The sequence below is a fragment of the Astatotilapia calliptera genome, chromosome 4, assembly GCF_900246225.1.
Source record: "Astatotilapia calliptera chromosome 4, fAstCal1.2, whole genome shotgun sequence".
In the NCBI taxonomy this organism is placed as follows: Eukaryota; Metazoa; Chordata; class Actinopteri; order Cichliformes; family Cichlidae; genus Astatotilapia; species Astatotilapia calliptera.
In genome coordinates this window covers 24760070-24780760 of record NC_039305.1, presented here as the reverse complement: position 1 = coordinate 24780760, position 20691 = coordinate 24760070, and the positions used below count along the sequence as shown (strand labels likewise).

At 43.4% G+C, this 20691-nt stretch overlaps 1 protein-coding gene across 6 annotated transcripts; it reads right to left on the bottom strand.

Moving 5' to 3' along the window:
- Positions 1-851: 851 nt before the first annotated feature.
- Positions 852-19423, bottom strand: tnrc6bb.1 (trinucleotide repeat containing adaptor 6Bb.1). 6 transcript variants are annotated; one of them, XM_026165665.1, is made up of 21 exons: positions 19071-19423; positions 17642-17729; positions 16797-16818; positions 16109-16543; positions 13026-15827; positions 12740-12886; positions 12349-12539; positions 12156-12218; positions 11575-11730; positions 10097-10234; positions 7669-7860; positions 7377-7493; positions 6898-7105; positions 6372-6524; positions 6058-6225; positions 5646-5792; positions 4654-4746; positions 4260-4475; positions 4074-4144; positions 1893-2032; positions 852-1796 (listed from the first exon to the last, which is right to left on the bottom strand). In XM_026165665.1, exons 2-21 carry the CDS (start codon positions 17696-17698, stop codon positions 1223-1225), a joined length of 6090 nt encoding a protein of 2029 aa, XP_026021450.1. In that variant the 5' UTR covers positions 17699-17729; positions 19071-19423; the 3' UTR covers positions 852-1222. The 6 variants fall into 6 exon arrangements, with proteins under 6 accessions (XP_026021450.1, XP_026021446.1, XP_026021449.1 ...); XM_026165661.1 differs by having other exon boundaries at positions 12740-12892; positions 19071-19422; XM_026165664.1 differs by having other exon boundaries at positions 12349-12536; positions 12740-12892; positions 19071-19422.
- Positions 19424-20691: the final 1268 nt, after the last annotated feature.

Here is a 20691-nt window from a genome sequence, read left to right as displayed (position 1 = left end):
AAATGTTCTTTTTTTATTATTGCAGGTCGGACAATAAAAAAAGACAAGTCTGCTTTTAAAAAAAAGAAAAAACAACTTCAAATGAGAGAGAAAAGCATTAGTGCGAATATTTCTTAACACACAGTCAGCAGTATACTGAATGCACTCAAAAACATTTTTGTATAGACCTTCTGTATAAGTAAGCAGCCTTGCCCACATTATGACAGGCATTAACATGCACACACATCCTCACATTCACGCACACGCGCACTCACGCATGACAACTGCGGTGGTTTAATCCACTTACTTGGTCTCAGTCTCACTCACGCTCAGTGTGTACGACACTACGCGTGCACACAGTATCAACACATGGAGAAATGCATCATAGCCTCAAACTGCCTGCAATTTAACATTTATCACTGCAACAGTAACAACCATGTTCAAGAGAGAATAACAGAGAAAAAGAGTGCGTGAGATACAACAGTAGGAGGTCAGCATTTTGAAAACAGAACAATGACATTTCAGTATTTTCACTGTTTAAAAATTAAAACCATACAAACAAAAACAAAACAGAAAACTTAACATACACAGTAAGATACAGTTCTGCTGTCAATCAGAGCTGTTTGCATGGGTTTGGATTCGATCTCCATCTTTAAGGGGATGTGAATACAAACTGCACTTTAAACCTCACATCATGTAGTAGTTTTAAGTTCTCTTTTACGATGAAAGTAATGCTGTTTACAGTGCCTATCTGTCTGAAGGCTTCTCTGTATTTGGTGTGTGCATGTGTATGTAAATCTGCTGAAAAGTCACCTATTTACTAAGCACATTGCAATCCAGTCAAGTCTTTCAGACCAACTGACTTTTCATTCTTTTTTTTTTTTTTTTTTTCAGGATTCAAGTCTAAGCAGTTGAAATCTTCATCTGTGGAAAAAAGGCTGTATACACATCTAACAGTCCCTGCATTTGTTTTATATAATAGCTTAAGTCTGGCCACGAGAATGTGTGTAAGCATGTCTCACATTTCTGCTTTGTGTGTGCACATAAATTTGCATACTACGTATACGTATGCACACGTGTGTATATGTGTAGTACATTTATATGCATACCATGTAATGCGTGTGTGTGTGTATGTGTATATGTGTGTGTGCGCGTGTGCCATAGTAAGTACATATGAATCCCAGTGTATGCTGTATCAGTGTGTCCAAACCTACACGTACAAATGGAAGCGGGGGGGGAATCCTCAGATGGAATCGGTTCCTCCCCCCAGTAGGTCGCCAGGCAACAATCCAGCAGGGCTGTCCATTTGGTGCCTTTCCTCCATCTGCGGTGCCCCCCACAGGCTGCTGCTGGGGTATCCTGCAGTCATGCCTCCCCAAAGCCCAGACCTCCCAGACTCTACTCCCCCGACGCCTCCTCCCTCCCCAGCCCCGTTGGTGCTCCACTGGGAAAATATCCCCAGCCCGGGTCCTTGGGCTGAGGAGCTCTCTGAAGAACTACCTGTACCATCAAGACTCTGCCAGCCAGAGCCAGAGGACCTAACTCCAGCTAGAACTGCTGCTCCACTCTCTCCTCCACTGCCATTTCCGTTTCCACCTGAAGTTGCCCCCACAGCTGCCCGCTCGCTCCCCGGAGAACTTCCTCCACTGCTGGCCACCACAGTTGTGCCTGTTCCGGATGAACCCTGTGCCCCACCGGTCGCTGCCCCTCCTGAGCTGGCTCCCTCTGCCCCTCCGGCCTGGGAATGTGCAACATAGCGAGCAACCTCTTCTTCGCTCACAAACTCCGCCAGGATCGTGGTGTTGCCCAGGACACACCTGTTTAAGAAAATTATAAGACAAGGTTCTTCAGGTCAGTATGTGCAGAATTACCGTTTGCTTCACGCGGAGCAGTGAGGGTATAGGTAAACTTACATGTGCAGTGCACCCTGGGCCTTGGCTGCTTCCTGCCGGGTGCTGTAACGAATCAGAGCACTGCCCTGGGTCAGGCCAAGGTGGAAGGTCAGCAGGGGGCCATGCTGCATACAGATAGTCCTCAGCGTGGAGCCATCAATCTACAGGGAAGAGGGAATAATTGTATAGATACCGTATAGGATTAGACTCTGGAGGGTGTTTGTCATATTTAGAAGGACCAATTTTGGTGAAAAATCTGTTACTGTGAAGAGACTCTTGATTTCTGAGGAACCCAAACATAACGCAAGACTTTTGATTAGAAAAGATTACTGATAGTCACTTTGTTGCAATGGTAGAGGTAAAAGTAAGGAGCGAGGAGTTATATTACATCGACCAATGTCCTCAGCAGAACGCGTGGATGTGTGATGTAACGTTCATAGGGCAATTATCCACTATCTTGAGTGATCACTTATCGGGCCAGAGAAAGGTCAGGTAAGGAGGCCACACAACAATGATTATGTACATGAAAAACTGTGCACTAATAAATAATGTGAGTGGTAAGGTGTGGCTTTATGACATGTAATAAAGTTACATTTACAGTAAGATCTTCAAGTTGTGCAAGCCTGCACGGGAGATTCTAACAAGAACAAACTTGGTCTTACTCTGGAAAACACTTTAATTTCTATGATTTTCACAGAGGAAGTCGTGGAAGTGTCATTTATACAAGCTCTAATTGCTTAAATGGCTCATCCAACTTGGCAATCAAATTACAGCTGGGTCATTCATGGGTCCGTGTAATTTGCATAGGACAGAGTGAAGGGGAATGCAAATGAATGAGAAAAGCAGTTTAAAGTGCCTAAACCCTGACCGATCTGTACATGTAGCTGTTAATATGGTCTAAGTATTTATGGCCATGATCAATTCTGTTGTGTCAAAGAGGTTTAACCCGTGAACACATGAAGTACTTAAGAAAATCGATTTTTAAAACTGAGGCCTTCAATGAACCATTCGAGGTAAAAACAAAAAACACTTTAAATAATTTGAATCGCATCTATAATTTTATCATAGCGTACATTATTCCTCATGACTATTTTATACTACACAAAGTCAATTGTGCACATTTTCATGTTGCATATGTAAACAGCTATGGTTTAGATACCTGCCTAATGAGACAAAGATCCCTGGTTTGAACCCAGGAGACAAATCCCACTGGGATCATTGTCAAGAGTGTTATTCAGTGTTTTTAAAAAAAAAAAAAAAAAAAAAAAAACCCTTGCCAAATCAAACAGACACCTGCTTTTAAATAAGGGAAGAGCTGAAAGTAGCTACACTGGCTTTGGGTATAGTACTGTATAGCTTCCAGGTTTCTTTTCTTACCAAACAAGTCTATACACTTCGGGTTTTTTTTTTTGTTTTTTTTAAACAACCTATTCCTTCATCAACTCTCAAAACAAGTCTCAAATTAACAGGACCCTTTGTTGTGCCACTTACTGTTGCACTCGTTTCTCTTCTTTGTTGTCTGCTTCACTGTGCACCTTTAAAGGTTGTGCAAAGATCACATTCATTTTATTAAACCGGATGATATAGTTCTGCTACTGATGGCAGGGAAAGCTCGTCCTGGTCTGACCACCAGCAGCAGCAGCAGCACCTCTCTGCCTGTTAACGCCTTTATTGCAAAGCCAGAAGAAGAATAAGGGGCGAACAAAGTAATGGCACAGTTACTCTCCTTTTGGAATATGTAATAAAAACCACAAATATATAAATTACACAAATTTTTTTATATTAGAGTGTGATTATTACTGAATCATCATAATAAATTTTCCATGTGACTGCTTCACTGATTTTTAAGGTTTTCCAGCTGTAGCTTGATCGGGGGGGGGGGGGGGGGGGGGGGGGGGTGTTCATTAATGCCATCACAAATCCCCCCCCCCTCCTCCCCTTTAAATTCCTTCTCTTATGTTTCACAAGAAAAGCTCATCCAAATTCCTTCAAGCTATTAAATTGTCGATCATTATTTTTTCACATAATTATATGAATGACGTGGCGATCATCAAACAAATGCATGAAGTGTGAGACACACTGCTCATACAACACGGTCCTGTTACGATTTTACATCACCCTTTCGCACAAGTTCAGTTTCTGAAGATGGCAATAACTGCCTTGTTTAGTCGTTTCTCAGTGTTTGCTTCTCCTCCTCCTTACCTGAGGGGTCAGGTTGCTCAACAGCAACCAACAGCTGCCTCTGGAGGCTGCACCATCACTCCAAGCTGAGCCTATAAATTAGGGATAAAATGACAAATGTAAGATTTCTTTATTTACACTGACTTCATCCTCTACATCATAAACAGTTAAGCTGTAAACTATGAAGTAAGGTCCCTGTAGAGGTACCTTGCCCAAATCTTGACTCTTGATTAATCCCACCCCCTCCCCAGCTCCGGGCTAACCGAGGGCCACCAGTACCCCATGGCGAGGGTGAGGCTTGCTTCTGATTGGTTAGGCCAGGAGGGGGGCGTGGCAGCTGGGAGCTGTTGCGACTGGTCTTCCACAACTTGTTCTGTCCAATGGGCTCTGGAGGCCAGCTGGGCTTGTAATCAGAGTACTTTCCTAAGAAGGAAAAGGTGAGTGGAAGAAAGAGGCATAAAAAAAATAAAAAAACAAAAAACAAACAAACAAACTCTTAACTTGTAAAACACAGTGCTAACACATGACAGAAACAATATAATGAAGCTAATAAGTCAAAATGTAAATACAGTTTAACAATATCCACCAATCAAAAACCCACCTGTGCTGTGTGCATTGCTGAGGGGGCTGTCTGAGGCACTGTAGGGCCAGGCACCAGGTGAAGGCAGCGAGGTGTTGAGAGAAGGATTTGGCCCTACAAAACATTACAATATTATCTAAACACCACTACACTTCTGAAAAGTTTATACACAAAGGCCATCGCCACCCTGAATGCTGTGACTTTGTCATTGCCAAATCATTGTCTTTCATTTTATATTTAAAGCATAGTCTACCACCTCAAATTACCACCTTTGTGTGAGAGAATTTTTATTTGCTTATTTTCTCCATTTTTTTCCTCTCATCTCTTCTACTATTAGTAGTTTTTCCTATTTTATACTATACAGGGTGAGACACTGTTTAAAGCACTAGTGCAGCTTTTTTTGTTGTATATGACAAATGCAGAACTAGGAACCTTAGGGGATGCAGCCACTATAACTTATACTGATTAAGAAAAAGCAGCAATATGCTTAAAATTGCTTTATCCGGTCCTGAGCTTGGCATAGCAGACAACTGTAGGCTACAAGAGAAACAGACAAAATAAAAATGTCATTTTCAGATCCGAGTCCCTGTTTTCTGGGATTTTTTGTTTTTAGTTGGTAGAAATCTGTGAAAGAGAGCCAAACTAACAGCTCTGTAGTAAGAACTAACACAAAAGAAATGCCTGCCATATAAAATAATCACCAGCTGACAGCTATAACAGTAAGTGGTGAAAAGATTTAGTACTTAGCCTTAATCCTCGTAGGGATGAGCTGCAGCCTTCAAAGGGGAACTTAGATTGTAATGCAGTCTATTAACAACTGCACCTTTAGTGATATAGCAGATTAGACGGCAGAATTTCAGATTCATGTTCATTCTCAAAATGACTAATCATTAGCACAGTGAGTCCCTGTAATCTATTCTGGGCTTTATTTGGGACAGAAGCAGAGTTCTTGTAATACAAATCATAATACCAGAGTCAAAACCAACACCTATGCTCGTCAAAACTTCAAATACCTATGTTGTCTCGCAGTAACTGGTGGTCAGAGTCGTTGAGGCTTGGGGATCCTGGGGAGCCAAGGACACTACCAGGGGTCATATAGGGATCAGACTCTGGGTCTCCACTGTTCTGTATGCCCTTCCAGGGCACACCGGGCTGGAATTCTGTAATTACGGAGGAAATACAACAAAAAACAAAACCCCGATTAACAAATATGCCGTGCAAAACAGTCCAACTTAATAACCGTGTGCCTGCAGGGTTTGTTAACTATGCTGGCTCCAAGTCTTCAACTTAAGTACTACACATACTGGATGTCCCCAGCATTAGAAGCAAATTATTTATTTTAGTTATTAAGATGAAAAACAGCTGTTTTGGTAAGTAGCAGACAAAAAAAAAAAAAAAAAAAAAAACAGAAAAAAAACCACTCACCTGGAGGCCAGCTTGATGTAGCAGATTTGTTCCCCATTTTACTACCAGGGGTCCGGTGCCAGCTGTCTGCAGAGCCCTGAGGGGGAATCCCCAAACCATCACTTCCCAGCATTTCATACTGGGAGTAAGGAGACCCTCCTCTAACCTTTACAGCACTGGGTAAAGGGCCTTTAAAAATGGGACATGACAGAGAAAGGAGGTCAGACAGACTGACATGAATATGTTTCGCAACATTTTGGTTCACAGCGGCTCATTCAGATACACTGTGAACAAAGATGATTACCAGACCAGTTGCTGACGATCTGTTTACCTACCGTTCTTGTGAATGGTTGAGTCGGGGGGAGAGGGAGCTGGCGAGTGTCCCTCCATCATCCATTTAAAGCGGGACTGCTGTCCTCCTAGATCCTTCATCCCTCCCATCATGGGACCGAGCTCCAGTCCTGACAGGTTACTTCCAGGAGTAAGCCCTGGCAAGATGGGAAAAAAAAAAAAAAAAAGTGTCAGCTTGGGTCACCTTGAGCTTTCAGCATTTCTTCTTCACTCAATATTTACACACCACTCTGCATTTAACCATTGTTATTATTAATCTCTGGCTCTCTTCCACAGTGTGCCTTTTATCCCGTCTCCCTCTCCTCACCCACTACTGGTCACAGCAGATGGATTTGCCTTTCCAAGGCAATTGTTGGGATTTTCTGTCTATTATTGTAGGGTCTTCACCTTACAATATAAAGCGCCTTTAGGTGACTGTTGTGATATTTGGTGCTATAAAAAAATTAAATAAAACTGAATATTATGCAAATCCGGGGAGCGCTGAATTTACACCTAACCACAAGCACTCACCAGAGTACATCCCTGGTGTTTTGGTGTGAAGGTCTGATAAGGTTCCCCCAATTCCAGGATGTGGAACAGGGTCTACCATGGCCTGTTTGGATAGGCCTCCTCCCAGGTGAGAGGGGGACAGTTTGGAACTCCCTCCTGGTGCTGCTCCTCCAACTCCACCCTGCTGATGCTGTCTCTGTTGCTGCAGAATAGCCATAATCCTCGCCAGCTGACAAGATGAAATTTAAAAAAGTACAGTTGAATAGTCACCACTAATCTATATTTATATTACATAGTTTCACATATTCTAGTCTGACGTGACTGAAGCAAACACTAGTGTCACATCTGTCACCAAAGGTTAAAAATAAAGTGATGGTTCTGAACTACACCTCAGCTAATTAGCCTAACAGAACTTCTGAGTATTTCTGACCACATTTTACAGAGTACTATTTATAGTGTTGTTACTGCTCTGATGGCATTTTATTGGCATGCACGCTCACCTGCTGTGGGTCTGGCTGCTGCCTGAGAGGCTGAGGCTGAGGGAACTTCCTCTGGTTCTGCAGAAACTGCTGCTGCTGCTGTTGCTGCTGCTGCTGTTGTAGCAGGAACTGACAAGCCTGTGTGTTGGCGGACAAACAAAACAAAACACAGCTGTTTTCACAAACATTTTAATCCATTACAAAGTGACATTATTTAGTCTACATCTTCTGCTTCGACATCAATGTTTTCCACTATAAACTAATAAGAAAAACTACTGACAATCAATCGATGACGTATCATTCAGGCACTTACCAGATGGAACTGCTGCATTGGGGGGTAAATGTTGCTGAGCATTGCTAGCTGCTGTGGGGAAATCTGGGGAGGGAACACGCCTCCGCCAACCCCTCCGACACTTCCAACACCACCGACACCTCCTACTCCTCCAACTACACCACCCACACTTCCACCAGGAGAGGGCATCTGCTTCAGCATAGGACCCGGCACCTGCAAGCCACAAGAATTCACAAGTATATGGGTGCTGAAAGACACTCCAGGCAAAGCACGTTATGAGAAACAGGGACACTCTATCAATAAGCCCTGTCAGGTTTCCAGCAGTGCAGGATAAGCTGGAGCATCGAAACCAAACGCAAGAAATGTATGAAAGCCCTGTCAAAAACTGATATTCAGTTTAAAAACATTTCAAATTGGTGTCACATTTACATGAGGCAGATTATGTGCCTGTATCACATGTGCTAGTGCATACTGCAGTGACTCTGCACGCTGTAGGCAGGCAGCTTCTAGTTCGATAAAACTGAAATTTTTATAGTCTGTGATTGCAGAATATGACTAAATATTAGTTGGCGACTAGAGCAGGGCGATATGGCCAAAAATATTTATCACGATATATATTTGAAAATTTGCGATAACGATATAACCGACGATATAATTGATGCGAGACAAAATACAACTCCACAACATTACTAGCGCAAAAAGACAACCTTCCATTTATTTTCACTTAAACAAGAAGCTGGTTTTTATGTACATTAAAGCTTTATAAAAATGTAACAGTGCAAATGCAAATTCCTTGCTGAAAGTTTAACCAAAAGGCATTTCCAGTAGAAATGGGCTGACATATCCTGAGCATAACCATGTATAATATCCACTGAAGTTAAAAAGAGGTGCTTTGCAACATTAAACTGCAGTGTGCAGTACGTATTTTTCGGACCATAAGGTGCACGGGATTATAAGGCACATTAAGCGAAACAAAGCAGTCAGATAAATCAAACTTTATTAAACTCATTCTTCTTGCTTCCTCCACTTCTGTACCATTGATTCATTAATGTTGAATTCTCTGGCAGCTGCTCTATTCCCATGTTGTTGCAGTATATTAATGACTAACCTCGTATTGTGGATGGATTATCTCAGTTGTTCTCCTGACTGAAGTTTGGTCCGTTTACAGTATCCTGCCATGCGATTGCATTTGTCTCTAACCATGAAGAACCTTCACGTTAACTTTTATAAGTGGAAAAGTGTTAGTGTTCGTCCTCCAGCTTCACTGTTTATGTTATGCTAACATAGCTGTGTCGCTAGCGATCACGTAGCACATCATTATATACCAGCTAGCCCAACTTCAGTAACCCTACAAACGTCACTGCTGTTTAGTTTCCTGTCTTCATTTATGTTGGAAGTGATAGCAGAGCTGTACGTTTGATTTTTTTCAGAAATCTCTCCGTCAGCTATATCATGCTTAGGTAACTAGCGAAACTAGCGAGCTAACTTCCGCTAGCTTCCTGCTAACTTCTAACTCCGTTAAATGTAATAACTTTTGTTTTCATGGATGCCTGGAAGTTAAACTTTATAGTTACACCTGGTAAAGCAGCAATGCTGATCGTTTTATTAAAGATGAAAGAATTTAGACAGTTTTTAACTCTCAGTGATGCTGCAGTGTTCGTTTGACCTGAAGAATTACGGAGTTTAGGACCCAGATTACTCCCAGATTTAAGAGCATCTTAGTCCGACAAATATGACAATAACAACGGCCGCTTGCATGTTCTGCAAAAAAATGTGCTTTGTTGTGTATCTGACGGACAAACACCAAACCAGTTCCACATCACTGAAGTTGCACCATTTTTACAAACCAATTCTGGTTCATCTGTTTCACTCAACAATCGGCCATGTGCATATGAAAACAAAGGCACTGCGCATGTGCGTTTTACTCCCATTCTATCGCGATATTTCATTTTCCTATCGTTGCCTAACATTATACCGGTATTACCGTGAACGGTATAATATGGCCCAGCCCTATTGGCGACGCCATTATAATTACTTTAATAAGTGGTGGGAGTAGTCAGTAAAATAACTAAGCTAAAGTTTAATTAGTTGTTAAAAATAATATAATTATATTATATATAATTTAATATTAACTAACCAACTGTAATGCTATAATTTGTTTATGTCATGTATAGTGAAAATCAATTGTTTTCTTTACTTAATGTCACGTACAGGTTTCAGTTACCTTCATAAAATTGGCACAAAGTTTAATGGACTATGTTATTATATATATTTAATAATTATGTATAAACTCTTCTCAAAAAACTTGTGAGACCACCAGATGTGTGAGGTTAGCTGACCTTGATGACCCATTGCTCTGCATTTGTATAAGATATCCAATATACCAAAAAAACCAAACCAAACCTTGTACAAACAGCTTCATCATAATTAATAACAACAGGAAACAAACCTGAGCAGACAGGAACGGATGAGGCACTTGTGCACGTAACCCCTGGGAGGGGTTCATCGAATGCATGCCAGGCTGGTGCATCCCTCGAGGCTGAGACATCCCTCCACCACCACTGACAAACACTCCGTGGCCACCCATCTGGAACAGAATAGAAACAATTTACAACTAAAGCCAGGGCTCTCGAAGTGTGGCCAGTGGAGGCCCTTGGTAACATTCTGTGCAGTCCCTGAGCACAGCAAGAGAAAACGAAGCATCCACAATTCATATCATCCTATCTTTAAAAGGAAAGGAGCATTTCTCTTCAATTTCAGCTCCATGGTTCTACCTGCCATAATTGATTAAATCTACATAGCACTGATAAAGCTTGCCAAAGTGTAGAAGTGCCACTTTACATCTAAAAACTTTCCAGCTTCCTTAACCCTTTAAGACCTACCATAGAACCAAGTCCGCCAGAGCTTATATTATATTTTTACATGCTGTGGAGCCATTTTTGGGAGCATTTCAAGTTGATATACATCAATACAACCATTATAGCCCAGATTTTAATAATATGTATTCATTAAGTGCATAGTAATTACATAAATTGCAAAAAAGTGCAATAAACTACAAAAAAATTGAAAATCGTTTTTGCTTTTTTAACATATATTTGTAGTTAGAGAAATTTAAGAGGCTTATCCCTCAAAACTGTAAATACAAAAAAGTTGCACAAAATAGTTTCCCACCACAGGAAATTTATTTTAAGTGTCTTCATAGTTTTATTTTTGAAATACACCAATTTATGCAGGAAAAACGAAAATAAATATTATACTGCAAATTTGCAAAAAAGCAGCATATGCATCAAAATAAACTATTTCCAGCAGTGCAATATGAGTCCTAAGCATCCCAGAAACGACACAGAAAGTCATAAAGTCAAAGATAACTTTTAAAAAGACCAGTATAGGCCCTGAGGCCCTGATGGTAAAAAAGACTACATTTCCGCGAAAATGACGTCACTTCCGGTTTCGGGCAGGTAATGGCGGAAATGCAAAAGTTCGCGCTGACGTCTATTCCAACGTAGGAAGTGTTATGAACAGCTGATCGGATCGGCAAAGCGTGTTTCTGGAATATTATGTTTTTGTTCCTGCAAGCGCTTTTTATGCAGTTTTTGCAAAGCTTTATGTGGAAGGAAACCGTGACCTAGGACAAGCTGATGGCATGAGATGTAAGTACAACTCCTCCGGTTTCATATGCAAAAAAAATTTTTGCGCTAGCTTACGTGGTTGCAGTGCTACCGGGATTTAAAAATAGTTACGCAAAACAGAGCGTGCCCGCTCCGATCGGCTCTAAAGGGTTAATTGGTCATTAAAACCCTTACTTTATTTGTGGTAATATTTTATAACACTCAGTCGATACTGTGAGTACTAAAGTTCAAATTATTCAAACTGACAGCTACCTTTGTTCTTATAATAATTAAAGACTACTTAACACTCCCAACACACCTTTTCACCATAGGGCCCCATGTCAACAGGGCCCATATCTTTGGAACTAGGCATGCGGTAACCACCTCCACCTCTTCCTCCCCTCCGCATTTCTCCATTATAGTCAGTTATTCCTCTCTTGTCTCCTTCCATTTTTTTGTCGACACCTGGATCATCCTAGAGAGAGGTAGAAAAAAGAAAAGAAAATGACCTCACTCTTTAGTAGTACAGTGATAGCACCCTCACTGATAATGTAACCATTATAACAACATTAGTGATAGAGGGGGAAACAAAATCATATCAAATCATACAGCAGCAATGGCACTAAATACATGAAAGCTATAAATCCATCCACTCTCTTCCCTTATCTAATTCAGAGTCAGGGTGGGTGGAGCCTGTCCCAGCTGTCTTAGGGTAAGAGGCGAGTTACACCCTGGACAGGTCACCAGTCTGTCGCAGGACTAACACACAGACAACCATTCGCAATCACATTCACACCTATGGGCAATTTAGAATTACCAATTAACTGAACTCCACTAATTGCGTGAGAGGAGAGCTAAAAAAATGTTTTTTCTTAAATAATTATCTTATTCGTATCTTACCAGAATGCCCATATTTGAAAACTGGCGTGACACTGGGTTCATCCAACTGTCCCCTCCTCCGGCCTTTAAGGAAAAAAAATCCAAACATTACCCTTTAAGTGCTAAACAAAAATCAAAGTGTTTTGTTGCAGTACAATGAACTTCAATTTGTAGTTTATAGCCGTTTGTGTGTCCTTGAATCTTTCTTCCCCACCTTCATGTTTCCTCTTTTCCCCCCATGTGTCTGACCCCAGCCTCCAGAGTTGAAGGAAGAACTGCTTCCCTGTGAGCCTGTGCTGTTCCAGGCTCCGCCACCACCATCTTCTTCCTCATCCCAGCTTGGATGACGGGAAGCTGAAATAGAGTCTCCTTTTCCAATCCAGTTTTCAATAGACTTGGCACCTGCAGTGAAAACAAAACAGATGGTTATGATAAAGTCAGCTGTTTCTCTATTTGGGGATTGTGGAGTTAACATTCATGAAGCCTAGTCATACTAAGAAGTGCAATGTTGCTAAATGTCTGATATGTGGTTGAGGCATCATCAACACATGAAAAACAAAATGCTGGGGTTTTTTTTGTTGTTTTTTTTTGTTTTAAATCCTTACCAGGTTTACCAGGGTTGGGTGAAGGATTCCCCCAGCCAGAAGCTTTACCAGGTTCATCTGGATCAACCCAACCTGATGTTGCATCTGAAGCCTGACCCCAAGCTGCCGTACCATTATCCACAGTTTGTACACCTCCTCCCCACATGCCTGCACCTTGATAAAATTAGACATTGTTGTTTAGAAGAAAGTACTACGTAAAAGAAGCTTAATCGTTTATGATTTTAATAGCAAATGTCCATAAGGTTGTTAACAAGGCTGACACTGTGAAATAAAAGCTTTTTCTTACCCATGGCGCCATTGCCAGGAGTTGTGCTGCTGGACTGCATCCCCTGTTGTCTTCTAGGTGGTTGTTGCTGCTGCATGGATGGTGGTGGGGCCTGCTGACTGTGGCTCTGGCCTGGAATTGCACTGTTCTTGTCCCACAAGTTCACGTTCTTGGTGTTGTAGCGGTTTGGGTCTCCCCAGGCTGATGTGCCATCGTCGATTTCCATTTTGCGGCTGATGGACTGAGGGGAGGGCTCTTCCCAGCCGCTGGGTTCTAGGGTGTCACTACTGCCACCTCCGGAGATTTGGGGAATCGGGCCAGAGGTCCAGCCTGAACTTTGGTTCTGATTCTTGGAAGGTGGACCTCCACCTCCAACATTTGGCCGGCTGTTCCACCCTCCTTGTATGGGACCTCCTGGTGGTTGCTGACCCTGTGATTGGTGCTGCTGCTGATTTGGGGCTTTCATTGGTGTCGCTTGGCTGTTTGGTATCTGTGCTGCTGCTGTATGGGGCTTTGTACTCCCCCAGTCCGGGTGGGATTTGACGCCACCCCCATCTCCCCATCCTCCTCGCTGAGACCCTCCTTCATCCGATGCACCCCAGGAAGATCCCTCATCAGAGTTGCTCCCACCTCTACTCCTCCCATCTCCCCACCCACCTCCAGGTGTAGAATCTCTCTGTCTCCAGTCTCCTCCCCCCCAACCACTTGTCTCCCCTCTTCCACCTCCTTTCCACCCCCCTTTTCCTTTATTTTCTGGACCATCTTTCCACCCACTACCCTGTTCTCCTATGTCTCTCCAGTTACCTCCTCTTTGATCCCCCCATTGTTGTTCTTCAGCCCCCCATGTTTTGCCCTGGCTTTCAGGTGGGAGATCACCCCAGCCTCCAGCTGCCTTCCCCTGGCTGCCCTCTAGATCTTCTTCTGGTGATCCCAGCTTCCTTATAGTGCTACTTGGCATATGAGGACCACAGGTGGACTGTGCAGCGCCACCATCCCAGCCATCCCTTACTGTAGAGTTCAGGCTGGTTTCATGGCTGCCACCAGATGTATCATTAGTTACTGAACCAGTGTTAGATGGGTACCTAGGACTGCGAGTAGTGGTAGTGTTCATGGTTGCTGATGAAAACGCAGAGGAAGATGATGTGTTTCTTTCATTTCTGTTTCCGACTCCTGATGAGGTGTCCAGGTCCCAGGCCACATTCTGTCGAATCTGGGTCTGCCCCCAGCCCGTGTTTGACAGAACCTTGGGGTCCAGGTCAGGCCGATTGAGCAAGCTAAGTAAGGCCACTTCAGCATTGGAGGTCTGATGGGAGTGGTGGTGCCCAGATGAGGAATGCTCTTGTTTCTGTTCGCTACCACTCCCTCCTCCACCACTTCCAGCTATGGATCCTCCTCCACTAGAGGATGGTCCTTCACCTCCAGTGCCTCCACCCCATTCCATAACTGCCCCGTCCCCAGTATCAATCCCTTTCTGATTGTCCCAAGCTTTTGTCATAGTTGCAAACTTTGGTGAGGAAGAATCCTCCAAACTGCTGCCAACAACACCAAGGCTGCCTGCACTACTGCTGATGCTGCTCCCCTCTTCTCCTCTTCCACTGGCTATTGCTAAATTACTTGAACTTGCACTTCCTGCAGTTTCACCCCACTCTGCATCTGAACTGCTTCCTTCCCACGGTCCCTGAGATACCACTGGGGTAGTTGAACCACCACCATTTCTCCTGCCCCACCCCGTCTTGTTACCTGGGGTACCAGAGCCCCAAACATTCCCTTCCTGCCCCTGAGCTCCAGTCCCTCCTCCACCCCACCCATCTGCCTGTGAGGCCCCTGCACTGAGGTCAGTGGACACTGGGGGTATGGATCTCCAAGAAGAGCTGGCAGAGGAGGAAGACGTAGAGCCAGAAAGATTACTGCTCCCTTCTCCTTCACTAGCAGCCCCACAATCCCCCTCACTGCCACCTTCTTGATTTGGTCCTGCTTCTCGTGCCGCCCCGCCTGAACCCAGCTCCTGTCCTGGGTTTCCTAAGTGCTGCTGCTGCTGTTCTCCACTCCTGGCACCTGCAGCTGTTTCAGTGTGCTGCTGATAAAGATCAGTTTGATTCACAGATGAAAAAGTGTGAGTGGTGATGAGGGTGGTGTTGGCGGAACATGAGGAAGATGAAGTAACGGATGAGTGTAGTGGAGCACTGTCCCCAGCCGAAGTTGATGTCCCACTCTGCACCAGGGCGGGCCAAGCGGAGGGGTTCATGTCAGGGTTGAAATTGGCACCAGGGACACTGCTGCTGCTGCCACCTACAGGGCTCTCCTGAGGGCTAGGAAGAAGATGGGAGACTTTGGAATTGTAAAATGCTGCTAATCCTAGCCCCGCATCCACCTGAGATGAGGTGGGAGAGACCCATACACCACTGCCGCCACCACCACCACCACTTGACTGAACACATTCGTTTAGTGAGGAAGTGGAGGATAGAGGAGAAGAACGAGGGGGGGAAGGATTGTCCATGTTCCCTGCTCCTCCCTTCTGCTGGATGCTTATCTCACTCCATGAGGCACTACTGTTGTTGTTTCCGGGGCAGTCCTGCACCCCTCCTCCAGCCCCATCGGAACTCACTTTGGCCCCCCCTATAATGGTAGGCCAGTCCTCCAGGTCAGTCCCATCCACAAACACCTTCCCGCAGCCCTGAGAAGAGGACTGGCTGCCAGAGCCTGCCCCCCATGTGGAATTTGCATAAGTTGAAGTAGTAGTAGTAGAAGACGACGGAGCAGCGACACATAATGAGGATGAGGAGGAGTTTGGGGGTGAAGGGGAGGATGAACCCAGGTTGGAATCTACGGAAAAAAATCATGAACAACACTCAAAACTTTCAGAGTTTACTACATGTTGCTAACACTACCTGACTAATAAGAACAGTGAACGTATATCACTACTGTCATGAACAACTTTATAATGAATAAATTAATTGTAAAGGCCACTGATTGATTCTCTTCATTGCGTTATCTGTAAAAATTCACCTTAAAACAAAGTTTCTGTTCTAATGTAGGACAAGACTACTACTGGGTTACTGGACTACCTATTAAACTTGATCGTATGTTCTGAAACATTAACCCACCTGTGCCTCCAGCTGTGTTTGCATTGGGGTTATCTGCTCCCTGTGAGGGAAGAGGTGGGGCGGCCCCCCAGCCGCTGCCTCCTTCAGCCCCTCCAGAGCCCCCCTCACCTCCACCCAGCAGCATGGAGGACAGCGGTGGCTGGCCCCTCTTCAGTAGCACTTTGTGGTCCTGCTGGCAGCGAAATCTTGGTGGAACCTCGCGAGACATGTATCGCTGCTGCTGGGTGGTCTGACTTCCAGAGGGTGAGGTGGAGGGCTGTCCGTTGGCCACAGCAGTCCGCTGCTTTGCATTGTTCCCACCACCAGGAGGAACTTGGGCAGAACCCCCAGCTGCACCAGGACTGGGGGATGAGGGGGCAACAGGGCCAGGGCTGGGGGACACTGAGCCTGGGGTGACAGGTGGCTGGGAACAGGAGGGCTTGGCTGATTCTGGCACTGGCAGAGACACAAATGAGAGAAACCATCACTCTGTAGGTGCATTACTCAATTTATGATTAGTTTAATAACATTCACTATGGGTCTAACATATATGTATGCATGTGCATAACCACATCCAACAAATTCCCTACGTCGTTACCTCATACTGAAGTTCATTACAGCATATTTAAGAAGAAGAAACAAAGTCATTAAACTGACATGTGGAATACTCAGTGATGGAGGAAGGAAGAGTGACATGAAAAACACATACCTTTGATTTTTTGTTCTGGCACCTAAAAAAGAAGAAAGAAAGAAAAGAAACTGAGATGTAAAGCAGGAGATAATTAGATTTTTTTTAATGCAAAAAAAGGTTTGCATTCATGTGACTACCTATGTCCACAGGGGACATTCCATATAAAATACCCATCTGAGAAGCTCAGATTTTTGTTCAGTACCTTAAGTTTATTTATGGAAGATATGGGAGATTCTGCCACAATACTCTCAAACTTTTATGAGGTAAAGGCCCTTGAAATAAATAACTTTTGATTTTGATTTTAGAGTGTTATTTTCCAGCCTTTTTTAGTCCTCTACAATACAGGAAGCTGGCCATGTGTGCACAATAAACCAAACTGCAATTTTATATCTGCTTCAAGTGTCACAATCTAAAGCCAAAATCTTATTTCTGGTCGACTCAACATTTTTCTATGACCAGCATTAACAAAATATATAATGGGATATAATAGCTTCACTAGCAAATATTTACCAATTCAATGTCTATGACACAAAGGAAGAAAAACAATCGTTTGGCATGCTTGGTTTTTGGGAGGGGGTTTATTTCTTTGTGTGTGTGTGTGTGTGTGTTTTTTTTTTTTTTAAATCTTTTTTATCTAAACAGGGCATTTCGGCTAAACTTTCAAGAGTCATACCAATGTGTGGGATAGGCAGCTTGTCAAGTTACAGCATGTTAAAGCAATTTCAGCTCTGAAAATTTCAAATGATGTTATTAGGGCTCAAAAATCTGGCAAATAAACTGTAAATTTTATCAACTCCTGTTCAACACAAACAGTTAGTGATACAGAAACAGACTTTCTGCAAACTAGACAGAGCACAGCTTACCTTCTGAGAGGTTTCCCTTTTCTTTTTATCTTCTTTCTTCTTTTTCTTGTCTTCCATGAACTACTGTTCCCCTTCTTGATTCTCCTGTCTGAAAAGAGAAATATACATGTTCAATTATTTATCTAACTAAAGCCTCAATGAATTTGGCTTGTTGCTTAAAAAGAGAGCATACCATTGTTTCACACACATAAATTCTGGCTCGAAATTTATAACATGCCATCACGAGATCACCGCCAAATGTACTCCTACACAGTCAGTGTTGTAAGAACTGTAACGTTAACCAGAAGCAGACAGCTTGACAACAGCCCTTGGTAGTCTTGTTTCTCACTGCATAATTCATTAACCAGCAAGCAACTGCAATTCAACCAGTGGACAAACAGAGCAGCAGCCAAACAAACATGACTTTATAGTCTACGGCATTTCTGGGAAAAAAGGGAAAAAAAACTGGGATTTTTTTCAGGCAGTAAAGTAGGAAGTAAAATGGCTGCAATGACCCAAGGGGTACAAAAGAAAAAGAAATAGCGACCTGTCCACTGTTATGAAGGAGACACTTGTTTATGACCTCCTCACCATGCCAGAAGTAAACAAATGACATATGCAAACGCACAGCTCGCATCTAACAACAAAACAGATGACATTAAAATAGCAAAAACGGCCACAGAGGGAAACATAAAGGGATCCCAGCTTCTACAGAGCTGTAAATGTGACTAGGCCAAGTAATTCTGTTAGCCAAGCTGTTGATAATTAGCCCCACGACACAAGACGCTACTGAATGCTAACCCGACAAGTTACAGCCGTGACCCTTCACTGTTTAATGTCGCTCGCTGACATTACAGGTAATGATGAGAAGCACAGCCGGACATCTGCGCAGTACTGGGAGCAAACAACCTGCACCTCATGTAAATATCGGTCGGTAGGGAACAGACCTGCAGTCACGAAGGGGCACCGGGAGAGCAACTGGCTAATGGTAGCGGGTTTTAAAGCAGCTAGGCAGGTGAGCTCTCGCGCTTTGACCCGAGAGCCCGGGCTCGCGGCGGTGAGCTGTCACAGAGGAAGGTGCCTCTGTGGCTCCGCGCGATCGTAACCTGAGCGAAGTTGACTGCTGAGGCACGTCAGGCCCATTATTTCCACACGCTGCCCCCTCCTTTTACACGGTTTATTCTTATAATTCGTAACGTCACGGCGGGCGCAAAACCCAGGACTAACATGTCAGCGAATACACCGAAAACCAGTCCGTAGCAAGGGGTCGACAGGGCCAAAACACACGACGAACCTGTGACGTTTCCCCAGCTTTTCAACGCCTAACAAGCGAGCCTATTCCAAAAACCGAGAAACCTCGAATGCTCGCCGTGTGAGTGAATAAATACTTCGCGTTTCTACTCGGTACTTCTGTTGTGTGAAGGCCAAACGTCCGTGTTTTAGTACTCACCTCGGGAATCACGCAGGACATAAAGTGCTTCTGTGCAAAAATTCTTGCAAACCTACCGCTAGCAGGTTAGCAAGGTAGCTACCCTAGCGAGCTAGTTCTTCGAGGCTTTCAAGGCTAAATTGAATAAGAAATGACATCACCGAAAGGCGAAATGTTAATCGTAGAAAAACTGAAGAAAGGCGAGTATCCTTTTTTGCGCGACTGTAGCTCTCAAGCTGTAAACAAAACATGCATAACCCCTTGATTACTGTCAGACGGTCTGTGATCGGTTAGTTTACTATCGGCCATTTTGCTTCTGTGTGGAGGTTTTTAGGCAGCGTATTATATCACCAGGCTCGTTGTTGATCAGAGAGGGGAGGAGGAGCAGAGCTCGCGCCTAAACTGTCCACCAGAGGGCGCTTTAACTCTGGAACATGATAACTCTGGAACATGACGTCATGCATAAATAAGTAAACAAATGTGCTGAAAAAACAACAACACAGCAAGCGCCTCCCACCCCCCCCCCCCTTTTCCATGTTTGACATTTAATTAGTTTAGATAAAATAATAAATGTGCTCAGATGTAAGTATTTAATAATGACTTAATTAATACTGTAATAGGATATTGTACAAGATATGGTACTATTTGGAGCTTGTACTGAATTTTCTTATTCCTGTGAGCTATACATTAAAATGGTTAACACTGTGACACACTACATTTATCCATCAACCCACCCATCCATTTTCTTACACTCATCGAATTCAGGATGAGGCCCGGAGCTTAAATCACATCTGTTCTATAGCACATGTGACAAGCTCTAGGTAACCATTACTGCTCAGATTTACACCTACGGTCAACAAACTCAACACAGAAAGATCCCCCAGCAGGGTTAAAACCCAGGATCCTCTTGCTGTGAGCCCACAGTGCTGACCACGCTATAACCATTTTGCACACTGTATTATGTCACATTTTATGGCATTGTATATATATGTATTGCAGTAGAAATTAAAATGTAAATTATCTGCCTTTACTTTCTATTACTTTGTCTACATTTGTTTCACACTGTACACCGACCATCCTCTGGATGGTGCAGGGGAGGCACTCCCCCTCTGGCCGCCTGTGCCTCATATATATATATATATATATATATATATATATATATATATATATATATATATATATATATATATATATATATATATATATATATATATATATGCGCATTTCAATAATTAAAGAGAAAACAAATCACTTTAGACATGAGTGAAATTTAATTCATTTATTTTTTTAAATGGATACAAAAAGCAGTTAAAAGGAGTACACTATAGCAGAGAAATGCAGTACTCCCTGACTAGTCAAAAACAATCCACTTAAAATGATCAAAAAATGCACAGTTTGTGTTTTAAAATGTGTTCACATAAAGTCACATTGTTTAACACCGAAATATGATATGTATAGTTGTTTAGTGTCCATGCTAGAAGACATTTGAGGTCTGGGGGTGCTCCGCCCCCCGGTCTGGGGTGCTGGCCGGGCCTTGGGGGCTTGGGTCCTGGCTGTTGTGTCGCCGGAGCAGTGGGCGGGTGGGTGCAGGGGGGCTCAGCCCCAGTGCAGGGGACCTCCGGTGCATCGGCCCTACTAGGGG

What these genes read in the sequence shown, in the direction of transcription:
- tnrc6bb.1 (XM_026165661.1), bottom strand. Translation starts at nt 17,698, where the DNA reads ATGGAAGACAAGAAAAAGAAGAAAGAAGATAAAAAGAAAAGGGAAACC. An exon ending in GGAAAAGAGGAAACATGAAG is followed by an intron (nt 12,219 to 12,348) that starts GTGGGGAAGAAA and finishes TTTTCCTTAAAG; the next exon opens with GCCGGAGGAGGGGACAGTTG. An exon ending in TTTCAAATATGGGCATTCTG is followed by an intron (nt 11,731 to 12,155) that starts GTAAGATACGAA and finishes ACCTCTCTCTAG; the next exon opens with GATGATCCAGGTGTCGACAA.